The sequence below is a fragment of the Triticum dicoccoides genome, chromosome 1B (genome assembly GCF_002162155.2).
Source record: "Triticum dicoccoides isolate Atlit2015 ecotype Zavitan chromosome 1B, WEW_v2.0, whole genome shotgun sequence".
Classification (NCBI taxonomy): domain Eukaryota; kingdom Viridiplantae; phylum Streptophyta; class Magnoliopsida; order Poales; family Poaceae; genus Triticum; species Triticum dicoccoides.
In genome coordinates, this window is record NC_041381.1 from 11475076 (window position 1) to 11490802 (window position 15727).

Below are 15727 nucleotides of genomic sequence, written 5' to 3' on the forward strand. Positions count from 1 at the left end.
ACCAGGCAGCCACTGCAACGGGCGCAAACCCGCGACAATGTGCCCTGTAGCCAAGTGTGCAAAGGGACTGCCTGCACCCTCATATGAGCACCACATGTCGCCCTGTTACTAGGCTTTTCAAAAGAATATGCTTACGAAAAAATGGACACATTCCAAATAATACTTACAACATATGCATACTCCAAAGAATTAGCCATGGACAATGGTGCGTGAAAGCTTACTATCATGAACCACGGGTTGGTTAGCCTATCCCAACTTGTTAGGGAATAAATAAAGGCTTTGTTGTTGTTGTATATGTATACTCCAAATTCAAATGCAGCCAAAAAAGACAATACGCGCAGAAACCAACTGATTTCCTCACAACATTCTGTTTGGCTGGCACTATACTGCTGGTTCTCAAAATGATTATGAGTAGCACTCCCTTCGTCCCATAATATAAGAGCGTTTTTGACACTACTATTATGGGACGGAGGGAGTACCATATTCGGTTTTTGACACTCCGTTTGGCGATTGTGTATAATAATTACCGCTAGATGATAGTAGCAAATTCAGACAAAGTTAACCATGGCAAATATGGCATTTGGAGAGTGTATCTGTCTGCCATTGCCATTGGCATTGCCATGGATGCAAGGATTGATGGAAGTTTCTTCTATCTCTCCCCTCTCTGCTCAGGCGTGAGGCCTCCCTTGCCACAGGTGGGGCACTTCCTCATCCCAAAACCCTGGCAATCGAAGCACCTGAACCATAATCCCATAATTAATACCAGCGGTTTAGCAACACAAACACCAACAAAGTGGTATTCCTAGCACAACAAATACATCATATCGTCACGGCTTAACATTTCTCTTTTCAAATAATCAGAAAACAAAAATCTCTTTTAATTAATCAGAAGAAGAAGAAGAAAAAAACGTACTTCCATCTCTCGAAGATGTTGCCGTTCTTCTTGTTCCTGCCAGTCCCCTGCACCCATCAACAAATCAGCCAATTAGTTACTTTGCTCCAATGAAAAACACCTTCAGAAGACAAGACATGCATGGCTGCAGCAAGCAAAAAAAAAAAAAAAAAACTGGTCTTGCCTTGCAGCCTTCACATTCCACTGCACCCTTCCCCTTGCATGTCTTGCAGCCTGCAGCTACCTGAACAACACAAGCAGACAATGGCTTCTCAGCAGCACTTGCAATCTCGAGGCAGCACGGCTAGAAACAGCTGCGGTCAAGAAGAAGAACTGAAAGATTTGTGAGATTCACATACCAGTTTCGCCCCAGGCTTTGACGCCATGGCCGGAAGCGTCCTGGTCTTTGGCGTCGCTCGCTGCCGACACGAGAAGCAGCTGTGGTTCGTGGCGGCGGATGCCCTCAGGGAGACCAAGCTAGCACTGGCAGGCTCCATGGCTGCTGCTGCTGCTGCTGATTGCCTCGAAAACCTGCAAGTTGCAGCCCTATGCAGTCCAATACAGGAGATAAACTACCCTCAGAGTGCCATGAAGTTAAGCCTCTGAAGAAGAGACAAAGGAGGACAGTGACTGGGAAGTTTTGGAGCCACAGAAAGAAAGAAATGTGAGCTGCATTATTTGTGTTGTGAGCTCCCCTGGCCATATGATGAGGATAAGGATGAAGCTGATTTTCTCTCTGCGCTTACTTCGGCCTTACCTGAAGACCACAAAGAGCTACAGATACAGTATCTCTGCTGTCGACAGCAGATCTAAAAAATACAGCATCTCACATGTCTAAACAAATATGGGATGAACACAGAATACACTCACACGAAGAAGTTCATGTTTTCTCTAACAAATGAACAGGAGGAGAGTGGCTCTCTTAAAGTGATATTAGTACTGTGGTATCCGTGCACACAAAAACATGTATTCTTTCTTTTGTTCCCAGCAGACGACTAGCTTTCTTCATCGACAATAATGGTTGCTCCCGTGCCTATACCAAGCTCCACGAGCGAAGCCGTCTCTTCTTCCAGTAGTTGTGGTAGTGGGCATCCCTGCTAAAAAACAAGCAATGACTCAACAAGAATCTACTACTCCCTCTGTAAACTAATATAAGAGCGTTTAGATCACTATTTTAGTATTCTAAACGCTCTTATATTAGTCTAAACGCTCTTATATTAGTTTACGGAGGGAGTACCAAATATTGGCATATTCATAACTCATAAGCGAATTCTTTTGAGACACCAAAATAGTGCTTTTTTCCATGATTGCACTCCCATACATTAACAATAGAACTACCCAAGTATGATTGTTGGAGGAGACTAGCGAAAAAAGATATGTCATACCTCTTCCTCAAGAAACAATCTCAGTTTGATGTCCTTCAGTTTAAAGAAGCTCTCGCACAATGATTTCAGCTTCCCAACCTACACACAGACATTGGCAGTTAAAATGTCGAACGGAACAAAGTGCTGTAGCATCTCATAACCAGCTTAAGAAAAGAGCAGCAGATACAGATTGACAGCCTACTTTACGTATGTTGCCAAAAGGGAGATCAGACGAATGATCGTCATCACTGTAAGTAGTACGAATACGTGCCAGAGGGAGCCAAAGAAAAAGGATTACCAGTAAATACTTACAGTAGTTGCAGGAGGCAGTTTCTTTGTCAATGGTTGCTTCTCACCCATGGATGGCCCCACACATTTCAAGGTGATACCTGCATGCAGGACAGAAAAATCCCAGTTCATTCATGTAGCCATATTATTGTCCAATTTATCTAGTTCAAGATAATTACTTATAAGCCCAGAAGCCATCTTTTGTGGGCCTGAGGTCCTTGAAGTTGGCTTCTCATCTTCAATGCCATGAAAGGCCTTCAGTTCAGCAAACCTGCACTTAGAATTATGTGCTGCCTAAGTATACTCAATTAATTAATTGATGTTGATAAAAAAATCAGGTATCTTTCAGAAGTAAACAAATTGGCAAATAATGCCAGAAAACACAAATACATGTCAGCAATAAGCCAACCATGTAGTCCTAATTGACTAACAAGTGAAACATAACATTTTACAGTCAGTTAATGTTGCAAAAGTATTCTTCTGATTAGAGAGGATAAAACCATACAAGGAGTCTTCTAGTTAGAGAGATCACTGCATTATGATGACATCGCAACATCATCCTTCTCAGATGAACATGGGAACACCATTTGAGCAATTGGATTTTCTATTTTCTTTAAAAAAAATGCTCAAATCAATGGATTGGATCCTTAGTGCTCAAATGGAATGGAATTTTGACAAACTTACCTAGGGTGTAGCTGTTTGAGCAGTTCTGGTTCATTTGATTCTGCTTTTCCCATAACAAGGCGAATGTATCTACAATGTTACATCACAAGTATCAGAATTATGAAGATAGGCAAACCATATTTATTTAAAGATGTGTGGAATTAAAGAGGCTTTCTTGGAACACTAGAAGAAAAAGTAAGGGTACACGGAGAAAAACACAAATATGGCCCCGCCAACCATCTTGAGATGGCTAGCCAGCCATACAAGATCTGTATGTCGTAAAGCAGGTACTCCCTCCGATCCATATTGGTTGTCGCTAGGAGTAATAATTTACAGGGACAATAGTTTTTCCTACAAGAAGGGCAAAAGGGATTAACTGACCGTATTTCTGCTTCCCTCCGTTCACGTGCACTTACCTAGACAAAGAATGACATATTAAGGATGCAATGTATTGCTACATATATGCTGAAGACACACCCAGAGAAACAGCAATTACCTCACTGCCATTTAGTATCTTAACATTTCCTAGTCGAGCAACAAGCACAAATCGAGGAGCGCCTCCCTTGGCAGGATCAGCTATAGGATTATCAGAAATCCTGACGTCCTTTCAGAAAAACAGATTTCAGTGTAGCCGTGTCGATTTATAACTACGCAGCAATACCAAAGTAAAAAATGGAAGGATAATTCCTTGGAAACTAGCTCACCATTAAACTTGGGAAGAGGTTAAGTGAATCGACAGAAGGAAAGTCTTCTATTTCATTAGATCCTGAGGCATTTAAATGTCACCATTAGCACAACATTTCTGTTTCTACTTGAACAGCACAGAAGGCAATACTTTGTTAGAACAGGGTATTGTCTTATAATCTTAGTTTTGTGAAGTACGGGAATACAGAAAAAGGCAAGCACGAAAATACCTAATAAAAGGACTTGTAATTTTTCGAACGCCGGAGGCCCTGATGATGGAAGATTAGATGGGTATCTTACATGCTTTATCTTGTTCTTGTTCAAATGGAGCTGTTCCAAGCTGCAAGTCACAAGATCCAAATGAAAGAAATGCTGAAGCAGCACTAACATAAGTACAAAAGGTTCAATATATTTATACCTTCTTAAATAAGAAAGTTTTACCATTTCATCCCATGAAACAATGTGATTGTCTTCCAAATTTAAGAGCCGCAATTTATCGAAACCTTGCACAAATTTTCCAACTGGGGTCTGGAGAAGATGGTAAAATACAGTTAGTCCTCAAATATTGTTAATGCACACTTTGCTGAAGGAATAAAAGTATGAACTACAAACTTTGGGAATGGTTATCCATTTAAAATGCAGCACATTGGCAATGAAATGGCAGAAAGCTTCCAAAAACATTTGTTAGGTATTGAGGTGTTTTGCTCTTTTCTTTGGATGCAGATGAGATGAAGAACAAGAAGATAGCAATTTTATGTAAAGCACATAAGAACAGAAGTACGAGGAGAAATGCTAACCGTGATTATGTTCAGCTTGTTCCATATTAGGTGGAGGTCAGTGAGACATGCAAATGGAACTTTAAGCTTTTCAATCTGTTCCACATAAGTCGGCATCAAACGTCTAGCGTGATTGATAATTTGATATCGACTGATAATATTTCAAGTAGTCCGCATGCAGCATAGCACATACCAGTCCCCAGGTTACACCACAGTTGTTGAGAACCAGAACACGAATATTCTTCAGCAATGGACTTTCTACAAAGTCATTCTCCATGGTATTGTTTGTCAAATCAAGAACTTCCAGAGATGGCAGAGCTTGACACAGAGAGAATATATCCTGAGAAAAATCCAAACAGTTTAGGAACATTCCAGCAGATACATGGCATTAACATTAGCGGCAAAAAATCATAGATAAAAGAAAGTGACATGTTGAGACAGCAAAAAAGTTATAAAACATGCACTGTCAACTCAGAAAAAGTACTAAAGGTGTTCTGAACTGATGTAATAACAATGAATATGGACAGCACTTACACAAGGACATGCAAGGAAATACTTACTGATAAGTGACAGCAGAACTAACACTAATATGTTATCACACAAATTAGTAACAACTCCAAGCTTATTAGTGATGAAATTTAGCAGCACCACATGCCAGTTACTCATCTCTTGCAGTCTTCATGACATGGCATGGTCAAATTTTAAAATAAAAATCAAACGGAATGAGAAGACAAACAGGTATAGCATTTTGTCTGTTTCAATTTTATTCAGTTGCATATATTATGGCCATACGAGTTAAGAATTGTAAAAGGTCATTGAGTTCAAATCAAATCTGCGAAAGTACGCTTGCAAAAAAAGGGGTACATACTTGCCACTGAGAAATGAGATTCCCGGTTAAATCAAGTTGCCTGAGATCTGAAACAAGCAAAACAATTAGCCAGGACACTCACGAAACTGGGATGCTGATTATAGACTTTGTATGCATACTTGACTGGCTTCAAGTCTCGAATAGATTATTAGTAAAAAATATTGGTTCTCATGCTATAGTACCTTATATCATTTAGGAAATTTAGACCACTTCCAAACAGAGGTAAGGTAGGATGTAAGAGGCGGCATAAGGGTTCCAGTAAGAGTGATGGTCCATATTGTTTTTACATTTTATCAAAATTTAGAAAGTATGTTCCACTATCTCCCATGACGAAACGAACTGAATGCGGTAGATATGGAACCTTCATGACCAAAACATGGCAAACTGAATGCAGCTGATTGTCCTACCTCAGTGGAAACAGAACAGTCATCAAAACAAAACAAAAATCAGGCGGTTTGCCGCGTATCGCTGAGAGCAAGTCAAGCAAGGATTCTAAAATTAGTGAACTTACTTGGAACCAACCCCTGCAGTTCCTCCGGCGATCCGGCCGAGCTTACTCCCATAAAGGAAACAGACGCACACAGCAGCTCATCAAAGTTGTTGAGCTTGTCCCGGACCTTGTTCGTCCCGACCAGCTCCACCGACACGCGCTTCTGGCTCGTCGAGAACACGTACATTTCATCTGAACACGACAGAGCGTGCGTGAGGAGGTCACATTGCCAATTTACAAGATCCAAGTACAACAGGAAACAAGATCAAAGTACTCAGGAACAATAATAAAATGGTTGGGATCTTAGTATCTTATGCCGACTTGCCAGGAAAGACAGGATTATCAACATGATAGATGCTCAAAAGCTAGATCCTGCGGCATAAAAATCCTATTTTGAAGGCATGGGCGCACCTTGTTCCTCCTTGGTGAAGTCGTCGACGCGGTAGCGGAGGCGGAGGGCGTCGGGGAGCGGGATCCCGGCGCTGAGCGCGGAGGGGCGCGCGAAGGAGGCGGAGCGGTCGCCCGCGGCGGCGAAGTAGCGGCGGCCGGCGAGGGAGCCGTCGTGGCGGCCGCCGGCGCCGCCGTCCCAGTCGACGCCCACCCAGTCGCCGGCGTGGCCGTCGACGGGGCCCAGGTAGCGCACGGTGCCGGCGCGGCGCGGGTCGCCCGCCGCGTGCACGCGCTGGCCCAGCCGGAACCCGCCGGCGGCGGCCATGTGGGTGTGATGCGGATCGGAGGGGGCAGAGGAGAGAGCGATGTGCCGCTGACCAGGGTGGACCCACCCACGACTCGTTTGAGTAGTACTCCCTTGTTCCGTACTACTCCCTCCGTTCCAAAATAGATTTTTTTTAGACACGTTCCAAAAATAAATGACTCAACTTTGGCCCACCACACTATTTCTCCGGGCGATCCTTTCAAACCTGTAGAGACATCAATCTATGGCGAGCTCCATCCACGGCGTAGGCGTTGGGGACGAGGATCCCACCGGCGATCCATCTTGGCGTCGACGACGGGATTGTCGCACAGCTTGGTCTCGTGCTCCCGCTCCCTTCAGTGTCAGCGTTTCAACGAAGCGCTCGTTTCAGCTTTGACTGTTTAGAGTAGATCGTGCATGCCTCCCTCTCTGCGACCTGTACGACGACTAAAGCAACGAACAACCTGCGCTAATTTTCGTGCTAGAACCTAATACCCCTATGATATTGGGAAGGAAGGAGTACTGTTTGAGGACAGCGAAGAGACTGGCCAAAGGTGGCGCGAGAGGGCATGTGTGGAGCCCCGGGTAGGAGAGTAGGGGAGGCGGACGAGCTGGTTCGGTGGATGGCCGCCAGAGCAGGGGCGGATGACACCGAGCAGAGAGGGTGGACGCTGGAGCTGAGGCGTCGGGGAGCCGAGCCACGTAACCATGGGCAGCAGATAATAGCCGGGGCCAGGGGAAGGAGGCCGGTGTATCAATAAATCCTTTAAAGCTCAAAAGATTGTGGTGTTTTAACTGGTCAAAATTCATTTATAGTGGTATGTCAAAAAAGTTTATGTCGGCGAAAAACACTAACCTATCAAAAACATTTCACACTATAAAGAGTGTGGTTGTTATAAAATTAACAACCAGTTAATAACTGCTTAAATATAAACAAAATGGTTATCAACACATACGAAAACCACAAACACAATATACACTCAAAATATGTTAGCCTTGTGCTCTAAAAAGAAACGCCAAGGATGATTTTTTTATAACAAGAAAAATGATTTACTGCTCTTCGTTGGCCTCTATGCCAAGCTCTCGCGTGTCTCATCCGATATGATTCATTACATAAAAGTACCTACATCTATCCAGGGTGTCACTTTTGTTTTCAATATTAAACGTGCCATGAGCATATCACACATTTCTAATTTTCATCCCTTGATTTGTCCCCTGACCTACGCTTCCGAGTTACCGTAGTAGTTATCGCTTTTAGGCATTGACACATTCTTCGAGATGTTGATTTTGACCATTATTTTTTATTACGCCATATCATAGAAGTTTTATAATATTGTAACTTAAAATGATACTTCTCAAATAAGTCCACATGTAAGATTCTCAATTATCCAATCAAAATATTACTAGCACTCGAAATTTGTAGGGTTTCGGCATCGAGTTCACAATAATTTGTCCATGAATCTTGGTTCATCTTCATCTGTATTGTAAACACCCACGACTCAGATTTGCCATAGCAGTTGTACATCTCATCAACCAATCTATGTTAGGCAAAAACAATAACCCACCGAAATAGACATCACCTGTATTGGTTAGACAGTGTGATAGTAACTACGCCAATATTGGTTATCTAACAACACTTAGTAAATCACGATGCTTATGCAATCGAATCAAAACATATCAACTTTGTACCATCACAACAAAATTAAAAAGCTAAACAACTCTCTTTTTGGTAAAGACAAGTAAAGGCTAAAACTCTTTATTAGCCAAAAAAAAAAAAGAGGAGGTGTGAAGACAACTTTTGCACTCTTTGATTAGCCGCTAAGCCATCCCAACTCCCCTCACGCGTCCTCCGTCGGCCATGGCGGCATATAACCGGACCAAAGACAAGAAAAGGCGGAGACTTCTCTCGCCCGACTCCCTTTGCTTCCCCTCCCCACCTTCCCCCGCTCCCCTCCATCGATCCGCGCACGCCAGCCGCCTCCGCCGGATCCCCTCCAGCAGCGCCGCCCCTCCCCCGAATCCGCCGGAGCCCAGACGCCCGCCATGAGCGCCTCCGAGTAGTAAGTCCCCCCCGCCGCCGCCGGCGCCGCCGATCTTTCTTTCCTTTCCCCGTCGGTTTCTTGGAGGTTGTTTCTTTTTCTCGGTCCGGGCGGGTGGGTGATTGACGCGCCGTGGTATGCTGCTGCAGCGACTACCTCTTCAAGCTGCTCCTCATCGGCGACTCCTCCGTCGGCAAGTCCTGCCTCCTCCTCCGCTTCGCCGTGAGCAGAAACCCCGATCCCCCTCTCCTTCCTTCCGCCCTTTTCTCCGATTGGGGAAAGGAAAAATTTATGAGGCTTGATTGGTTGATCCCTTTTTGCAGGACGACGCGTACGTCGACACCTACATCAGCACCATCGGCGTCGATTTCGTAAGTGCAGACAGACGATGGATCCCCTTTTGCTCTGATTGATTGATTGATTGATTGATTGATGGAGCTCCATTAAGTAGCTGCTGCAAGTACAGGCTTCTGACTGAATTTGGTGTACCTTTTTTCATGAATGTGTCTGCAGAAAATCCGGACCGTCGAGCTCGATGGCAAGTCGGTGAAGCTGCAGATTGTGAGTTTCAGTTCACAGGGATTTCGCTGATGCCAGTTCATTTGTTTGGTAGTTTTGTTGTCTGTTAATAATTGGGATATATGGTGCTTGGATTCATTCTCACTTCATTAGAAATCATATAGAAGGGTGGGTGGGTGGGGATTGGTGGGGCTTGCTGTCCTAGATCTTGGTGGTGTTAGGTTGTTACATGGATTGCTTTATCCGAAACGGTGGGTACCAACTCTGCAAGTTAATCAGAGGTTTCTGGTTGGTTTGCTCGATACATTGTCCTGACAAAACTCAGTATGGATTGGCTGGCAGTTTTTGGTTCTTAACTCTATTTTAAGCTCCTCCAATGGTGGAACCAGGGAGGTGGGGATAATTACATTATTATAATTGTGGGGGGAATGCAGTGACACCTAGAAAATATACCGTCTGTGGAGCATGCCCTGGACTCGGCAATTGACCGAGGTGCCTTCTTTAGCTGATTTTTATTAGGGAGCCCGATACGTTGCACCAACTAAAGCTCTTAATTGTTTGGAGAGGAGTTGCTTTATATTGTAAGGGAGATCTTTTATGATAAACCCCTGTGTGTACATCACCGAACTTAGACTGGGCCAGTGTACTCCTCAAGTAATTAGTTACTGTACGACCTATACTGTACAGGCTTGCTAAGTAGTCATAATTGCAAATAATTGGAAGCTATCGCGTTGATTGGGTACCAACTCTGCAAGTTAATTAGGGGTTTCTGATTTATGCATTGTCTTGTCCCGACAAAACTCGAGGGATTGGATGGCAATATTTTTTTGTTATTAAATCTGTGTTAACTATGTCCCAGTGGTGGAACCAGGGAGGTGGGAATAATAATTTCAGTATTAAAACTGTGGGGAAAAGCAGTGACACGTAGAATTAATGTACCATCTGTGTAGCATTCCCTTAGCTCAACAATTGCCGCAACTCTGTTGCACTGTCTGCGCACCTTTTTTAGCTGATTTTCATTAGGGGGGGTGGATATTAGCTTGGAAAATAAAATGGCCTGGTTGGTTTTGTAATATCGCCTATCGTTGTTGATAATGTTGCACCAACTAAAGCCCTTAATTGTTTTGAGGGAAACTGCTTTATATTATATAAGTGAAGTCTTTTATGATAAACCCTGTGTGTGGACATCACCAAACATAGTGGGTCACTCGCTGAGTAATTACTTACTGTGCAACTTAGACTGTACATGCTTGCTAAGCAGTCATAATTACAAACAATTGGAAGCTATCGCGTTGATGGTTAGTTGTTAGTTGAGACTTGATGTGTTAGGTCAGCATTGCTTTACAAAATCTACCTGTGTTCGTTCAGTCTTTCGGTTGTTGTAATGTAATGATGGTCTGTTCCTTGTTCAGTGGGACACAGCAGGCCAAGAAAGGTTCAGGACAATAACAAGCAGTTACTACCGGGGAGCGCATGGAATCATTGTAAGCATACTCGTATTACTGATTATCCTATTCACATGATGTTAATTTATTTTTGGATCTGTTTTACTTCCCTGATGTGATACAGTACTTTAGGACTGGTTGAATTGTGTCACAGTTTCACTCTAGTAGTTATTGAACTGTACTTGTTCATTTTCGCTCTGCATCATTTACTATGCTTTATCATTCAGGAATGAGGATCTACATTTTCATAGGATTATCGTGGTGTTAATACTCCTTACTACACTTTTCAGATCGTATATGACGTGACAGATAGGGAAAGCTTCAACAATGTCAAGCAGTGGTTGAGTGAGATTGATAGGTATGCCAGTGACAGTGTGTGCAAGCTTCTAGTGGGGAACAAATGTGATTTGGTTGACAGTAAGGTCGTCGATACAGAGGAGGCCAAGGTAAACCCTTCTTTTTTTTTTTGTCCCATTGACAATATTAGCCATAGAGTCCAAATGACAACAAATTCCTGTGACCATGCTACAGTTCTAATGTCAGTTACTCAATTTCACAGCTTTCTGTTATCAACATTTAGGAAATAATGTGATCTCTTTTGTGTTGGCTAAAATACCTAACCATGATTTTAGTTTGAGCACACATGGTATATTTTAATGGACAGAACAATGCCTCTCTAGTTGCCACGATAAAACAATATCCACCATGAATCTGTTGATAAATTGACATGCTTCTTTATTCTTCTTGATACTCCTCTTCCTAATGCAGTTCTGATCTGTGCTATTCATCAGGACAATTACTCCGAATATGGAAATCAAGTGACTAACATATCTATGATGAATTTCAGGCTTTTGCAGAATCGTTGGGAATGAATTTTCTTGAGACAAGTGCAAAGGAAGCCATCAATGTGGAGACAGCTTTCTTAACCATGTCATCAGAAATCAAGAACAAGTAAGCCAAGAAATGCACATTCTTAGAAGGCCCTTTTTCTTCCGAGTTTCTCTGTTAAATTTGGCACTGATAGGTCATCAAGCGAGCTGTATGCTTGTGGAAAGAAAAGCTCTGGGAATTCCGTAATTATATTTTCATTTACTGGTTTCTAAAATATGATAACTCAAATGTTCATATATTTCTTGGGCTATGTGCATCATCAAGAGAGGCCGGGAGAGCAATAAAACCTTGCTTTTTCTGAAGAAACTTGGCCAGCAAGAGCAACGTTGAACAGCTCCTCAAAATACTTCCTATGGGAGCTTTTATTACTTCGATTCTTTGACAACGTTATCGCTTCAGTTTATACATATAGATATATTCACATCAGTTTCGCTGAGGGCCAAATGCATATCATACAGTTATCTCCTCATATGGTTACTTTAGCCACCTTTAAAAAAACATCTTATGTGCATGCTTACCATTTGACAGTCTCGCCTCCTGTTCGAGTGATGGACCCTAGCTGACTACTGAGCTTTTTTACTTGCCTCCAGGATGGCGAGCCAACCTGCGGTGGAGAGGAAATCGACGGTCCATGTTCACATGAAAGGGCAGCCCATACAGCAGCAGAACAGCAGCTGCTGCTCCTCATAAGCTCAGCAAGGCACCATTCATACACCTCAGGGCTGGAGAAGGCGGTGAATTGGACATACTGAATACAGAACTTGTATAAAACAGAACCTGTGTTACTGCTTACTAGTGTTTAATATACCCCGTCGCAGTTTGAGTTTGTTGTTATGCATCGTCAGTGTTTTAGGCGCATTTGATGGATCTTAGGTTACAACAAAATTGCATTATGGTTAACCCAAGCTTGTCGATCATCATCCTGTCGTCTTTCAGAAAAGGATCATAGTGTTGCTGATTATCTGGAGTTTGTCTTTAGTCACTACTTTGTAACAGAAGTTGTATGAAAATATGATTAGTTCAAATATGATTATCTGGAGTTTTCCTATTTTATTTTCAAATTGCTGCACATTTTTTTGAAATCCGGGAACATTTGTTGATTTTTTTAAAATTGTGAACAATTTTTGAATTGACGGACATTTTTCGAAATCATCAACATTGTTTAAAATTCATAAATATTTTTTGAACCAGTGAACATTTTTTTAATCAATTTTTTTTATGGAATTTGGTTATAATTTTGAAATTCATGAACATTTTCAAAAGTATGAAAATTTTTTAACATCCACAAATTTTTTTTGAGCTGGTGAACATATTTTAAATCAAAACCATTTTACGAAATTTGGTAACATTTTTTAAATCTATGAACAATTTTCAGTTTGAAACATTTTTACCAAGGGCCCTTGGTGCACTGAATTACTCTCAATAGAAAATTCGAATATGGTTCCGGACATGTAACCCTTTTCATATAATTTGGTTGACATTCTGCACTTTATTGAGGAACAGGTTGTCGCAAGGAAAATTAATTAACTGGAAGAGAAAAAACTCAGCTAGTACGACGACAATTAGCAATATTAAATATAGCTGCCCAAATGTGCGGGCCGTCGAGTTAGTCTTTATAGAACGAATCAAACTAGAATAGTTTAAGGAATAAATTTATAATATCTAATAATTTCTTGAAAAATGTAGTCAACTCCTAGCGGTTCCAAATGTGCGGGCAGTATCGATCCCACATACGAATGACTGATGAAGATTTTCTCTACTCTTAAATCCGAGAGATCTTAATATTGCAAAACTTCCTTCACTTTCAGGATCGATCCTTCAACTTATCGTGCACGTACTTAGTATAAAGGTTCAGTATTGCAAAACTTCCTTCACTTTCAGTATTGCGCCTCAACCTGTACAAAGATTGGGAGAAAAGGATGGCAATCAGCTTCCAATGAGGCAACAAGATCAGGTAGATATGCAGCCGGCGAAAGTGTTTGCTTGGTCAGGGGAGGAGAACTGCTGCGTCACACATGAACTACACCATGATCTGTTGCCATGAAGAGAGACACCCCAGATCAAGATAGTCGCAATATTTTGATGATGATTGCAGATGTTACTTTTTTTTCTATTCGGTGACTGAGTCTCAATCATTCCGATGGTTTCTGTCGTGAGTTAATTCAACATATATGCACACCCGAGAGTACTATCTGATGGAATCATCTAGCAGTTCCTGATGGTTGTGCTCTCAAGTGCCATTTCCCTAATATATAGACATAAAGAATATATCCTGCTTTAATTGTTCTAACAGATTGTTATTCTTTCATTGCTTAAGTGCTACACCTATTGCCTAATTATGTCCAGCTTTTCGGAATTAGTAAGATTAACTTTACTAATCTCTCTTCATTGTCATAGTTGTTTGACACAGCGTAAATGCAATTGTTTTTGGAACAAGTTATCCTGATTTCTCAAGCCATAAATTTTAACAATATTAATTAGAATATAATAGACGGGATGCATAATATGCTTATGGAAAGCTATATTCAGTTATTGAACCAAAGTTCTTCACTATGCTAAGATTAAGAACTTTCTCACTTGCCTGGAATTGTCTTATTAAGTCAAATTTGCTCACTACTTTATGTCATTTCAAACTTAATTTTCTCGCTAATTATCGTATAACAACAATTTACTCACTGAAGGTAGAGGTTCAATAAAATTGCAGAATTATGGTACAACCTGAACTGGTATGTTTCTCTTCTCGTCGTCATGCATATCTTCTTGCACACTATTCTGTTTCTACTCTTCAAGTGACAGCACTGTCCTTCCTGTTAATGTAGATGACTGCTCGATGTTGTCACAAGATGAAGATAAGAAGTGAGATATGATGCAAGTGACTAAGAAGAAACATTATCACCTCCAAAGGAAATCTCCAATGCCTATTTAATTGTGGGTTTTTTATTTGCACTTAGTTTTTCAGATGTTTTGGTTGAGCGGATGATTGAGTAGTACCGGGAGCAAACATTAATATAAAAACACATAATCTTTGTATTTCTAGCCAGTTGTGCATTGTTCAGTTTTATGAAATGGGTTTATTTTATCTAAATTACCTATATTTCATTTGTCTAATATATTCAGTTTTTTCTTGCTACAATTCCCGCAGCAACGCGTGGGGTGTCATCTAGTGTAGACTAACAGATACAGATACGCGTGCATCGGGCGCATGACCACAGGTGCATCACTGATTCCAGATCCAAAGCAACAAGTCTTGTGCTGCGCGCCTCCTCATTTCACACATGGTTTCCGGTCCCCTTTCTTATTCAATCACCACGTCAAGATTAATAGCCTCTCGACAATGGCATTTAAAATCCACGTGGCATCACCTACTAACGTACTATATGTATTAATCCGCCCAGGAGTTAATTGCTATGAGATACCACAGAGTGCTCGCCTGTGAGATAAGAAAAAAAACAACGAAGATAAACTACGGTAATCCACGGGTGAGCAGTAAATCCAAAAACAATACTTTGAATTTTTTTACATACAATATGCTCGAGTACACTAAAAGCAGCTTCAACAGGGCGGCCCATTTCGTCTGCTAGCGTCCGTTTGGGTCGGCGCGGACACACAAGTCAGCCCACGGACGCGCGTCCGCTTTTCATCCGCGGACGACCCATTCCCGTCTTATTTTTTAACCGGATTTGCATCGGCGCGGACACGAGAGGGACGCGCGCGCTCGCCTTCTCCTTCCCTCGGGCCCGCTGGTCGGTGGCACATTGGCCTCCCCCCATCCAACAGCAACCCTCGCCCGCCTCCTTCGTCGTCGCCGCCGCCGCCGGTGACTCTACCAGCTGCCGGCGCCGCAACATCCGCTCAGCAACGCCGCCACCGCCGTCTTGCCGCCGGGGAACCGACTGCTTCCCACCCCCGCTCCTCCCCAACACAGCTGCAACCGCGACCAAGAAGCCGTCTCGCTGCCCCGGCCAGATCCTCACCGGCACGCTTGTTGGACGCCGGTCCGCTCGTCGGATGCCGGCAGGGCAGCTAGCTGGTCTGTGCGCGCCGTGACTCCCTTCGCCGACCGTCTTGTTCGTCGACGCCCGCAAGCTGTTCGACAGTTTGCCAAGGTACAAAA

General features: G+C 42.5%; 3 protein-coding genes across 4 annotated transcripts; 1 reads left to right on the forward strand and 2 right to left on the reverse strand.

Annotated features, from left to right (window-relative positions):
• Positions 1-332: 332 nt before the first annotated feature.
• Positions 333-1531, reverse strand: LOC119315799 (protein PHOTOSYSTEM I ASSEMBLY 2, chloroplastic-like). Its single transcript, XM_037590280.1, has 4 exons — positions 1252-1531; positions 1077-1136; positions 914-960; positions 333-737 (listed from the first exon to the last, which is right to left on the reverse strand). Exons 1-4 carry the CDS (start codon positions 1387-1389, stop codon positions 650-652), a joined length of 333 nt encoding a protein of 110 aa, XP_037446177.1. The 5' UTR covers positions 1390-1531; the 3' UTR covers positions 333-649.
• A 71-nt stretch (positions 1532-1602) lies between these two features.
• On the reverse strand, positions 1603-6755 carry LOC119315782 (tubulin-folding cofactor E-like). Of its 2 annotated transcripts, none has more exons than XM_037590275.1 (15): positions 6437-6755; positions 6047-6217; positions 5536-5582; positions 4861-5007; positions 4689-4763; positions 4310-4419; positions 4122-4231; positions 3912-3973; positions 3704-3811; positions 3589-3623; positions 3229-3297; positions 2724-2815; positions 2569-2645; positions 2278-2355; positions 1603-1986 (listed from the first exon to the last, which is right to left on the reverse strand). In XM_037590275.1, the coding sequence occupies exons 1-15, from the start codon at positions 6738-6740 to the stop codon at positions 1888-1890; spliced, it is 1584 nt and encodes a 527-aa protein (XP_037446172.1). In that variant the 5' UTR covers positions 6741-6755; the 3' UTR covers positions 1603-1887. The 2 variants fall into 2 exon arrangements, with proteins under 2 accessions (XP_037446172.1, XP_037446167.1); XM_037590270.1 differs by having other exon boundaries at positions 1724-1989.
• Positions 6756-8624: 1869 nt separating this feature from the next.
• On the forward strand, positions 8625-12661 carry LOC119315810 (ras-related protein RIC1-like). The gene is made up of 8 exons (XM_037590285.1): positions 8625-8779; positions 8908-8980; positions 9082-9129; positions 9272-9319; positions 10690-10761; positions 11013-11168; positions 11570-11673; positions 12204-12661. The coding sequence occupies exons 1-8, from the start codon at positions 8763-8765 to the stop codon at positions 12301-12303; spliced, it is 618 nt and encodes a 205-aa protein (XP_037446182.1). The 5' UTR covers positions 8625-8762; the 3' UTR covers positions 12304-12661.
• The last annotated feature ends 3066 nt before the right edge of the window (positions 12662-15727 follow it).